The sequence below is a fragment of the Sander vitreus genome, chromosome 16, assembly GCF_031162955.1.
Source record: "Sander vitreus isolate 19-12246 chromosome 16, sanVit1, whole genome shotgun sequence".
NCBI classification, from domain to species: domain Eukaryota; kingdom Metazoa; phylum Chordata; class Actinopteri; order Perciformes; family Percidae; genus Sander; species Sander vitreus.
The window spans coordinates 20,987,465-20,999,961 of record NC_135870.1 but is presented as its reverse complement, the minus strand read 5'-3'; the positions used below and the strand labels follow the sequence as shown (position 1 = coordinate 20,999,961).

Here is a 12,497-nt window from a genome sequence, read left to right as displayed (position 1 = left end):
TACATGTATTCGACAGCTTTAGTTACCAGTTACTTTACAAAGATATTTGCACACAAAATATATGAAAACGTAGGGACGTAAGGACAGCTGGAGATTTATTAAAAAACAGTTTTTCAAAAATGGTTTAGTAATTTTTCATGCAAAAATGCCAAACATTCCACACTCCCAGCGTCTCCAATGTGAGGATTTGCTTCTCTCTCTTTTAATTATTTTGATCGTTTGAATTGATCTTAATAATTTAGAATTTCGTACATATGGTTAAACAAAACATGCATTGTGAAGTTGTTACTTTGGGCTCTGGGTAATTGTGATGGCATTTCTCATTATTATGTGTTTCTACAAACCAAACCATACATCCGTTACTCAAGAAAATAATCACGTTAATCCCGAATTCAAATAATCAAAAGCTGCAGTCCTATACAAAATAAAAAATAAATGTCTCTGAAAATGGAGAGAAAAAAAAGAAAGTGTACACACCAGCAAGGTTCAAAGGGCCAACAACGTTGTTAGTGATAATGCAATTTATTTGAAAGTCTAGCATTTCTGCATCAAAAAAATATTACCATGTTAGTTCTGAGACAATGGCAGAAGTAACGCAAACAAATGAGATCCTTTTTCTGAGGAGATCGTCAGCCTCTACTGGCCTGTAGCATAGAACAAAAATAATTAACTTTGTGGAAACTATACCAAGATATCAATGTTTGACAATGAAACATTGATGTAAATGGATGCTACAAGTCACATCTTTAACTTAAAACACATTCCAGTCTTTCATACTTCATGAAATACATAAACCATGAAGAGTACAAACATGTCAACTATAAAAAAAATAAAAATAATAATAAACTCTAATAAACCCATAATCCTATGCTGGTCCCTTCATAAGTGATTTGGTAATGTCTACCTAAATATTTTGGTTTCCTGTAACATGTCTTTAGTGTTTTTTCATCAACCATCTGAAACTGGCACTGCTACTGAAGATTGGTTATGTTCGATGTCACAAAACCAATGATGCCATATTGACTGAGCCGGAGGGCAACAACTACTTCATGCGACTCTTCATTTTTGGAATGCATTTATATAGAATTAGAGAAGGAACATTATGTTATTCAGTGTAAAAGACCACTTAACCTTCTTTTGCGTTCAAAAGGGTAAGCATCTTCTGATACATTGTCGTGCTGCAAGTGTACATACACTGTATGCATATTCTACATTAAAAATACACTTTGTTCTCGTAGTGCTAATCAAGTTTAGACCAAAAATTAATTCTCAAAAAATGATAAATCATTATTGTAGTTTTGGTCTAACTACGTTGTCTTGATCCCAACTAACAAGCTGCTCTTTTTAAGTCTTTACCACAACACTGCAACCAACTATAGAACACTTTTGACAACTAAACAAACCACATCATCAACCAAAGTAGAAAGAGAAAAAAAACAATTACTTAACACTTGAATGATAAAAAAATATCTACTGTGTGCTTTTTCACTATCACTAAATAAAACTCAGCAATGTATCATGATAAACAGGCAAATGAAAACAGTGGAGAACTACTGCAGTGCATGTGTTCCTTCTTTGACGTCCACATTCTTGATTGTAGCGCTGTTGTCTTCTCAATAGTGGGAAACACTACAGCAGCCTCACGTATCTGAGGACTTTCAGCCCCATTTTCCCAGCATTACCAATCCTCCTCTTTCTGTCTGTTTTGATCATAGACACGTCATAGTGTCCTACCTCATTAGTACTGCCTCTCTATGTCTACTAAGCAAAAGGTAGTGTTGAAAACCTCAGAGGGTAATCAGTGAACAAATAAAGGCAGATTATGTAGGATTGGAGTGACTGAGCGGCATTGTACCATCCTAAACGGATGTGTACAACAACTGGGTATACAGTGAGTGTACAAGATATAATCTCTGAGCTGTTAACCTCTCATTAGCTTTAGCTTAACCTGAGATTGTCATCCAGGCGGTATGTCCCGGATTCACCTGCTCTCTCTGCGTTATAGAAAGAACAGGGGGAGCTAATATTTTGTACACTCCGTGTACAGTTAACACACTCGGTCGGGATTGAAAAGGCAGTCTTCAGTCAGATGGGCTTATATAGCAAGGTGGTGACATACTTCTTCTTGTAGCGGTGTGTCGCACTGAGCACCATCACTCCATCCTGTGACAGAAAAAGACAACATAAAGGAAAAATAAGTTTAAAAAAAACAAACACTTTGGAAACAATGAAATGCATGCTTGCAGCTAAGATACATGCCAATGGGAACAATAAGTGTCACAATACTGTAAACCATAGATTTGTGGGAGGGCCACCCACTAAGTGACTCATCTGTTGTGGATGCAAAGCTGCAACAGAGTCTACTGCAACTATTACATGAAAGGACAGGATTAGAGATGCACCGATTACAACTTTCTAGGCCGATTCCGATTTTCTTTGAGTTAGGCCAGCCGATATCGATTTTAGCCAATTCCGATTTCATTTTTTCTAACCACTTTACAGCACACACAAATATTGATTTTCTATCTCTTCTTTAATGGAACATTTTGCATAGAACATTTTCTGAACAGATAATGGATCACTATAAAATAGAACTATATAAATGACTCCTGGTGTGGGAAATTCACACACATCTAAAGTGCAATGTTAGAACCATTTCCTTCTTTTCACGTCCAATATCCAACTAAAAAAATGTGATTTTGGTTTTTGGTGTCGTCCCTCCACGCCCTACTTTTTCCTTGCAGGTGTTGCACATTGCAAACTTGTCATCTTCTGCACACACGCTGACATGTTGCAGGTTAATTCACGAAATTCACGACGCGCGACACGCGGCGGAAAAGTTGAGAGAAAGGAAAAAGAGACTGTGCTGTCACGTCCGTGTGTGCGTGCGTCCTTGAGAACTGTAACTCGTATAACTTATGTTGTCAGTTAATTGTAGCATTGACCGGCGGTCATGGCCGAGCACGTGAAAAACGGCCAATTCCGGTCACAGGCCGGTATATCGGTGCATCTCTAGATAGGATCACAACCTTTAAGTTTAAAGAAAACAAAAACTGTTTCCCTGTACATATGGGCATGTTTTAAGATACAGGTTAGCAAGTCATTGTTAGAGAAAATGATCTACTATCCAGGCAGATGAGGACATTTTTCTGTGCTTTTTCTAAGTAGATCACTTTAAACTATTGCAATTGCGAACGATTGATTACATAAAAGGTGAGGAGGTGAACCTTCTGACATGTCATTAAGGTCAACTACACCTTTAAGTGTGCCGTTCCTGTTGAATGGGGGGGGGGGGGACCCTCAACATGGGCTCTGATTACAGTCGCACACAGTATGGCTCAGGTATCAAATAGTATGGAAATTCAAGCTATTTCGTTACGCAAAGCAGATGCATCCTGAACTTTCTGACACTCCCCAATGTCCAATGTTTGAACTTTCAATGCAAGGCATACAGTATATAGTGCCCTGTTTGTTCTATTATATAGCCAACAGAAATGTGGCTTTCTATTAGGCTTATTTTAGCTTAGTAGCTATGAAACCATCCAGTAACCATGCCATGCAGCAGCATTTGTCAGCCTTAAAGAGCAAACCGACGATTTGTGAATATTCAGAGCAACATGGAACAACTAACAGAGCTCCAGCAGGGCCAGATCTGCTGTTCCCTAATTGCCAGTGCATCTATGAAACCTCTGGGGGAAAAAAAAGTCTCACTATTAACTTCAAATAAAATAAAAAAATATATTTTTCATATATACATTACAGCATTTTATCTGCCTTTTGTAAAATTGTGAGATCACAGTTGCAAAGCTGCTAACACCCGAGTCCCTTTTTGAGAGAAAAACTCGTACTAAAAACAAAGTTAACCATTACAGACGCATACATTCAGATTAAGCCAACTGGGCAAAACAAATGTTAATAACTGACTATCTGGCCAGCTGCTAACTCATATGGAAAATACTGTATGTGGTCTAGATGGGAATCCACGAGCAGGGTACAAGTGTGAGCTCTGCTTGTCTTCTATTTATAAATACTTCCCCCATTTAGTCTGACACTGCTGTTAGTATTTCCATCTTTATATTTCCTGTCACAATGTGATAAAAAGGGCAATTATCTGTCCTTCAGCTCCCTTGTTAGCAGTGTGTTATCATTGTTGGCATTTCACAGATACAATCTGCTGTGCAAGCTATGCAGAAGCTCGCTAACAGCTGGAGCAGCTCACAGGTTCTATTAAAAATGCTAACAAAGCTGGTCATTTCTCAAGTGTCACCACAGAAAGTTTTGCCACAAACACTCAATTACTTGTCGATGTGATTCAGTTAACTTGAGACCTTACCTTAATGGAAAGAGCGTAGAGGTGGTTGAGCATGACATGGTTGGGTTCTGGGAGTAATGCAGGGTCACACTGAATATGAAAAGATATAGAAAAAAAAACAAACATGTTGAATCACATTCTCTTCATTTTTCCATGTGCAATATTCACGTTTTCCGTTTCCACGTTTCTATTGCATTCTGTAGATCTTCTGATGGTGTAACGGTCTCAGATGTTTGTGATTTCACTATTTTTATTATAGATTGGTTACTTGACAAGAGCCTATGACAGGAACCTTGCTTCTTCAAAAAACTTGTGATGTTTTGATTATACAGTCAGGTCCATAAATATTGGGACATCGACACAATTCTAATCTTTTTGGCTCTATACACCACCACAATGGAGTTGAAATGAAACGAACAATATGTGCTTTAACTGCAGACTTTCAGCTTTAATTTGAGGGTATTTACATCCAAATCAGGTGAACGGTGTAGGAATTACAACAGTTTGTATATGTGCCTCCCACTTTTAAGGGACCAAAAGTAATGGGACAATTGGCTGCTCAGCTGTTCCATGGCCAGGTGTGTGTTATTCCCTCATTATCCCATTTACAAGGAGCAGATAAAAGGTCCAGAGTTCATTTCAAGTGTGCTATTTACATTTGGAATCTTTTGCTGTCAACTCTCAATATGAGATCCAAAGAGCTGTCACTATCAGTGAAGCAAGCCATCATTAGGCTGAAAAATCTAAACAAACCCATCAGAGAGATAGCAAAAACATTAGGTGTGGCCAAATCAACTGTTTGGAACATTCTTAAAAAGAAAGAATTCACCGGTGAGCTCAGCAACACCAAAAGACCTGGAAGACCACGGAAAACAACTGTGGTGGATGACCGAAGAATACTTTACCTGGTGAAGAAAACACCCTTCACAACAGTTGGCCAGATCAAGAACACTCTCCAGGAGGTAGGTGTATGTGTGTCAAAGTCAACAATCAAGAGAAGACTTCACCAGAGTGAATACAGAGGGTTCACTACAAGATGTAAACCATTGGTGAGCCTCAAAAACAGGAAGGCCAGATTAGAGTTTGCCAAACAACATCTAAAAAAGCCTTCACATTTCTGGAACAACATCCTATGGACAGATGAGACAAAGATCAACTTGTACCAGAGTGATGGGAAGAGAAGAGTATGGAGAAGGAAAGGAACCGCTCATGATCCAAAGCATACCACCTCATCAGTGAAGTATGGTGGTGGTAGTGTCATGGCGTGGGCATGTATGGCTGCCAGTGGAACTGGTTCTCTTGTATTTATTGATGATGTGACTGCTGACAAAAGCAGCAGGATGAATTCTGAAGTGTTTCGGGCAATATTATCTGCTCATATTCAGCCAAATGCTTCAGAACTCATTGGAAGGCGCTTCACAGTGCAGATGGACAATGACCAGAAGCATACTGCGAAAGCAACCAAAGAGTTTTTTAAGGGAAAGAAGTGGAATGTTATGCAATGGCCAAGTCAATCACCTGACCTGAATCCGATTGAGCATGCATTTCACTTGCTGAAGACAAAACTGAAGGGAAAATGCCCCAAGAACAAGCAGGAACTGAAGACAGTTGCAGTAGAGGCCTGGCAGAGCATCACCAGGGATGAAACCCAGCGTCTGGTGATGTCTATGCGTTCCAGACTTCAGGCTGTAATTGAATGCAAAGGATTTGCAACCAAGTATTAAAAAGTGAAAGTTTGATTTATGTTTGTTAATCTGTCCCATTACTTTTGGTCCCTTAAAAAGTGGGAGGCACATATACAAACTGTTGTAATTCCTACACCGTTCACCTGATTTGGATTTAAATACCCTCAAATTAAAGCTGAAAGTCTGCAGTTAAAGCACATCTTGTTCGTTTCATTTCAACTCCATTGTGGTGGTGTATAGAGCCAAAAAGATTAGAATTGTGCCGATGGCCCAATATTTATGGACCTGACTGTATCTCAAGCTCACGTATTGTATAGAATGTGACAGATACAGCAAAGACAATTAGGACAAAAAGCTCATTCTTCCAGGAAAATCCACAGTGGAAATAACTGTGTGGAATGAGCTTCATTTAATGGCATCATAGCTACTTACAGAAATCCCAGTGTCTTTGTTGAGGATGACCTGTAGCAGGTGGGGTGGGAGTATGGGTGGAGACTTAAACTTCTCTTCCTGTTTAGGAACATAGGCATCCTGGTGATAGGGCCCGGGAGGAGAGCTGGAGAGGTCTAATGAAGGGAAAAAGGGCAGCGCAAGGGTGGAACAGTATGACTGAGACAGAACATAACTTTCAAACATTTCCCACAGTTCTGTTTAGAAATCATGGCTACATTTTCATTTTAAAATGACTCATTTTTCATTTCTAAATGAACTTAAAGATCATGGGAAATAAGGCCCTGTTTACACGAACACGCTCGCGGGTGAAAACGACCAAATATTTGATCAGATGTGCCTTTGGTTTAGACTTTTTTGGGGCTTAAAAACGCAAAAAAGTTAAACCACCCTCTAGAGTGGAAATCTTAAAAACGCTCCACCGTCACGTCTAAAGGGTAAAAACGCACTGTGCGAGTGTGTGTGCGCCGTGCGCACCATGTGTGTGGGTGTGTGTGTGTATCCTCGTCTGGCCAGACAAAATTGTCAGCTTTTGTTGTTCGCTTTGCGCTACTAGGGAGAGGAGAGGAGAGAGAGAGAGAGAGAGAGAGAGAGAGAGAGAGAGAGACAGAGACAGAGACAGGAGGAGGAGGAGGAGGAGAGGAAAACAAGTAGAAGGAAGGTGCGCGGACTTGGTGGTGTTAGTGTGGCAGTGCTTCACACTACCACCTAGCCGCCTGGTGTGCATACTACATCGCATTTCACACACTTTTGCGTCACCATATGCACACAGATTCCCCCCCCCCCATAACGCTCGTCTAAACGCAGAATAAAAAGTGAGAACGCAACGCCACTTTTGCGTTTTCTATTCAGATCGTTTCCGTCTAAACATAGCCCAATTCAACATGATGTTGAATAATAGTGGCTAGAGTAGACACACTTTTCCGTACCGGGCCGTCACAGAATCTAACAGGACGGTCATCGATAAGGCTTGTCAGCACTCACCTGACATGTCGGAGCATTTCTGCGAGTCCACCATTAGAGCATCAAACACCTCAAAGTCCGTTTTCTTCACCTGGATGATATTGTTGACTGTTCCGAGCTGACTGGTAACAACTGGCTGTGAGGGGGGAAAAAAAGCATGAGGCAATCAAATTCACAACTGAAACTCAGAAGTATAATCCAGCTAGACCCCATACCATTTCTAGAATAAATGTCCAATCACGGTTTAAATTGAAAAGCAGTTTAAAAGGCAAATTACAGGCGAACAATAGTCATGCAAGCCAGACCTTCTCTCAAAAATGTCTCTCACTGCGCAATTTGCCAAGCATAAAGGACAAATTAAATTCACGCGTTGCTGTATTTCTACAGATAAACAGGATAATGCTTGTTATATTTACACGGTATAATAGATATAGTCTCCCTCAGATTACTGCTTGCTGCCAGAATACACAATCTACACTTGCGGTTATATACTACTGGTATTACTACAACCTACCGCCCTTCATAATGATTCATTATGTAATGCTGACCTCAGCTGGGTCGTGGGTCCACTGGCCATCCACATAAAACTTGTACTGATGCTCCCCTTCAGGTAGATCAACAATGGCCACAAAGGTGTTCTGACTTTGACACAGATGACAAAAGGGAACATTTGGCACATCAGTGAGTTAACACAGCACCTCCACCTCATTAATAATGTGCATGCCCCCTATTTAGTGAGGGCACACAATGAACGAGTCATTAAACTGGATCTAGAAAATCATTCTTACTCCCAGGCACTTAGAGATGTAGTGAAATTCGGAGTATCACTTCACCCGTTTCATTCATAAAAACATCCTGTCGTTTCGTGAAAATCACTCGCAACAGCTGCATTTGATTTTTAATTAGCTTAAATGAGAAATCTTTTCCCATGAGTTAACTAGTAATGAGTGAAGAATTATAACATTTCATACTAGGCCTGCACGATTAATCGTTATAAAACCGCGATCTCGATTCACCCTGTTCACGATTTAATTTTTTAAATAAATTTTTTTTTTTTATGACTTTGTCATTTCATTTTATGAGCCGACTGCATGACAAACGCTACTACTTTCTTCTGTGAGTTTTAAACATAGACTGTATAAAATAGGTTTTAAAGCGCTCCCAAGCGCTGCAATGCTCTCCCTTCTCTTCACTGAAGCCTCTATGTTTACAGGCTTGTGCTATAGGTGCCAAAATACATCTATGGTTGGTACTGCAAATTTGTTTTGTTTTATCATGGTTCATGTGTGCAATAAACATTACACTTCGTGAGAAAACAAATCGTGGCAGAGAATCGTGATATCAATTCTAAGCTAAAAAAATCATTTTCCCCCGAATCGTGCAGGCCTATTTCATACACTGAAAAAAAACCCCGCACTATTCCATAGAGTTTAGGACGCTACCTCACCTTCTAATAAGCGGAATCTTGTTGGCCCAGTTGTTGAAGGATCCGGAGAGGTAGACCTCTTTGCCATCTCCAGTCCAGCGAAAGACTGTGGGGCGGTCTAGAGTTGGCCCTTTGTCATCTGCTTCTAAGTCTTGCTGCCATTTAAGGAACTCTTCTTTCCCTAAAGGCGCCTAAAAATACCCATCAAACAACCAGCATTAATAAACCTAATGTAAAATGGGAATGACCATGCTGGCAGCAGATAACCTGTCTCTGAGCCAACAGCACAACTTACTTTCATGTCATCACCGTGAAAAATATCTGCGTCCTCTGGGCTGTCCATCAGGATTTTTGGCCCCCCTCCGTCCTTGGTTCCTCGGCTGTCCCTCCTCTGAGCCTTCTCCCCCTGTCCCATGGCAGCCCTCTCACTGTTGGTATTCCCCATGGCGCTGTCTTCTTGTAGGCTGGTACACGGTCACTATTAGTAAAAAGCCAACACAGAGAAGACTGTACACGACTTAACGACTTCTTTTTTTCATTCATAAGGTAGGCTAATTAATCATTAATAGATAAAGTACAGGAAACAAAAGTTGCTTTTTACGACCTCATCACTCAAATGAAAAGCTATGCTATACCTTGGGCACTAACGATCCTAGCTAGAATGATTTACAATGAATGAGTTAACTCAAATGTGCAGATAGCCATTTACAAGCAGCAGTGGGTCCGAGCCATGTAGAAGGACTCGACAGGCTTATAATTTACTCCACTTTAGGGAGAGACACGACACTTTTCACACCACCATATCATCTGACATCTGAATGTACCCATTGTTTGCACAATATGGCTTTATACACAAAACAAGCTGCATGATCATAAAACAAATTCCTGGAACTGGGAAGTGAATAGCAGTGGACAAGTATTTTTTTTAAATGCACCACCTGGGGGCCTGCAGTTAGATTTTAAGCGTCTTGCTACATTACGCTCCAAATTACCCACACATAACATTTCTTTCAGCATGATACTATCTCTCTCTCTCTTTAAGAGACCAGCATGTTTGTATGGATTGGACTGTTACTACATTTTCAAAGTGTATAACAATTAATTTCACTCCAGGATAAAACTATATAAAGACTAGAAACCTTCTTGAGATTGGCTTTCATTTTTAATTTTAAGTCAGCAATGGTGACATAACCTTGACAAAATAAAGGCAGATATGGCTTTTACAGCAATGGATTACCTATTTCCAGGATGTTTCAAGTCAGTGCAAATTCAGTTTCATACCTTTTGTTTAATGAAATGAAACCAACTACCAGAGGTGACATAGACAACTTCAACCAAAGTTGTTTAAAGCTGGAGAATGTACTTTTTAAAAGCAGTATACTTGTTTCCCTACACGTTATTGACACATTTGCTGTTGATTCAATTATTATTATTATTATTATTGGATGTCTCATTAATAAATAAACTCAGTTTAAAGTGATACAAAAAGGGTGACAGAAAAAGGTGTAAGTATTCAGTGTCTGAGTCAGGGTTAATGTGAGTGCTAGTGTTCAATTGCTCAAATACTGTAGCTAGGCTTTTCTGGTGAAATACAAACAAACAAATGATTTTTTTTTTTTTTAAGTTCTTATTTTGTACATAATTATAAGTTGGTATTTCAGGGTTTTGCTTTTCTGCATACATTGCTGGTGGAGTTGGGAGTATCCTATTTTCCCACTGTACGATAGCAACGCTATCAAGATTGTGAGTAACGTCACTGCTGTTTACACCTCTAGTCATGGTGTTCTGAAAATATTAGCTAGCTAGTTAGTGAGATGATAACGTTAATGTAAAACGGATGTAATAATATGCAAGACATACTAGACAGTTAGTCATCTAGCACAACGGCACTGCAGTGCTTCGGACGACTTCTTGTCTAGTTTATTAACGTTAAGGTTAATTTTACAGGCTATAGCTACGTTAAAGGCTAAATTATATTTACATTAACGTTAGCCACCAAAGGTAGCTAGTGACCCCGACCACGGCTAACGTTATGTTAGCTAATCTTAAAACCTTATGTGCAACAAAATAAGCTCCATTCAATACTAACTCGTGTAGGAATATAGCTTAAATCGCCTGTAAGGAGTGGACTGACGGCAGGTCATTTAGTTTCAGCCACCTGAGTGGCAATAAGAGGTACCGTTATCTCCTAAGCTAACGTCAGTTAGCAGCTAGGCTCTGTGTGTTGTGTAACGTTAGCCGGTTGGACCTCCTGTTAATTACTGGCTGCGACATAGACGTGATACCAATTTAAACAATGCATGCACTGAGTATATATGCAGACAGTTGTTTAGTCTTTTACCTAAGAAGCGTTTACCGTCGTAGGTATCCGTGTTAGCTCATCTGCCCCATTTCATCGGGTTAGAAAACAAAACATTTTGTCTCGGTAAACAAACCCGCCCCCTGGTTTGCGCACGCGCAGTAGTCCAAACGTAAAAACCTAAGCTATGGGCACACTTTATTAAAAACTTTTGAATAACTACACACTATAATATTTCCCAACATGTACTTGTTATTGTATTTAAACAGTTTATACCAATGGCAGTCTTGTAATATTTTGTAATCATGACTATATTTGAAAGGCTATGTAATGTAATTTGATATACTCAACACTAGATGGAAGCGTGGGTCAAATACAGTGACAAAGTACAGTATGAAAATACACAGCTCTCTTTTTGTAATGTACTTAAAATGTTTTTGTTTGCTGTAAAACTGATGTAATTTCAGGGATGTGAATGAAATGCAACTGTTAATTAATAATTGTAAATAATTAGGTGACCCCTGTAACACTTCCCAAAAAATATGAACTACAAAGACCAATGCTGTTAAATATAGGGTGATAGAATAATGGCATAGCGTATTGCACCATGGATCATTAGTAATTCAAAATATATTTTAGGATCTGTAGTTTTTAATGTCATGCTACTGATTAATGATTTCTTTCAGCTGGTGAAAGTGCCTTCAGCTAAATTTAGGCTACTGATAGAAAAGGAAAACACAACAGCTTTGTACCATCCTTGACATTTTACCGGGAGTTTGTTCAGCAGTACACCATGTGCAGTGGGTGAGTGCAACTTGCCATTCCCAAAAAAACGGTCTTTAAGTGGCCTTTTGAAATACGGAGGTCCAGCTGTAGCAATGTCTTATAAGGTTACTTTCAAAACTCCAAGGCCACACTTTGTTTCCTGTAAGTTATGTGATGCCAAAAATATCACTCTCTGTAGAGAAGAGCTCTTAATGTCAGGGAACCCATTCTGACACAGCTGTTGAGGTCCCAGAGCAGCTGTTGTGCCAGTATTCCTGTCAATAGATGAAGCAGATATTTTGAATTGTGGTAGCAGAAAATGCACAGACGTAATTAATAACATTAACGATGTTCCAATTCAGGGGCGCCAGTGAGCCAACCAAGTGAGCCAGCGTGCACGGGTGACATGCCTAATGGAGCGTAGCCACAATCAACGTTATTTGTTACACCTGTGCTGGACCACTTTAAAATATCTCCTGTTTGTCAATGTTCTCATTTTGTGTCATTTTCACGTTGTTGTTGTTTTTTGGATTTTCTGTAAAGAGTAGCATTTTTCTTCACTTTTTGGGGATTCAGTTCAGTACCTTCTCTTACAAT

General features: G+C 39.6%; 1 protein-coding gene across 4 annotated transcripts; it reads right to left on the bottom strand.

Moving 5' to 3' along the window:
• Positions 1-74: 74 nt before the first annotated feature.
• prkab1a (protein kinase, AMP-activated, beta 1 non-catalytic subunit, a) lies at positions 75-11,276 on the bottom strand. Of its 4 annotated transcripts, none has more exons than XM_078271511.1 (8): positions 11,178-11,276; positions 9,132-9,343; positions 8,858-9,027; positions 7,959-8,052; positions 7,432-7,546; positions 6,430-6,563; positions 4,334-4,402; positions 75-2,163 (listed from the first exon to the last, which is right to left on the bottom strand). In XM_078271511.1, the coding sequence occupies exons 2-8, from the start codon at positions 9,279-9,281 to the stop codon at positions 2,086-2,088; spliced, it is 810 nt and encodes a 269-aa protein (XP_078127637.1). In that variant the 5' UTR covers positions 9,282-9,343; positions 11,178-11,276; the 3' UTR covers positions 75-2,085. The 4 variants fall into 4 exon arrangements, with proteins under 4 accessions (XP_078127637.1, XP_078127636.1, XP_078127640.1 ...); XM_078271510.1 differs by having other exon boundaries at positions 9,132-9,314; XM_078271514.1 differs by having other exon boundaries at positions 9,132-9,300.
• Between the last annotated feature and the right edge of the window lie 1,221 nt (positions 11,277-12,497).

Bases quoted from the DNA above. Each gene is read 5' to 3' on its own strand.
- prkab1a (XM_078271511.1), bottom strand. From the start codon at position 9,281: ATGGGGAATACCAACAGTGAGAGGGCTGCCATGGGACAGGGGGAGAAG. The intron at 9,028-9,131 runs GTAAGTTGTGCT...GGGTATTTTTAG, and splicing joins TTCACGGTGATGACATGAAA to GCGCCTTTAGGGAAAGAAGA. The intron at 4,403-6,429 runs GTAAGTAGCTAT...TTTCATATTCAG, and splicing joins ACAAAGACACTGGGATTTCT to TGTGACCCTGCATTACTCCC.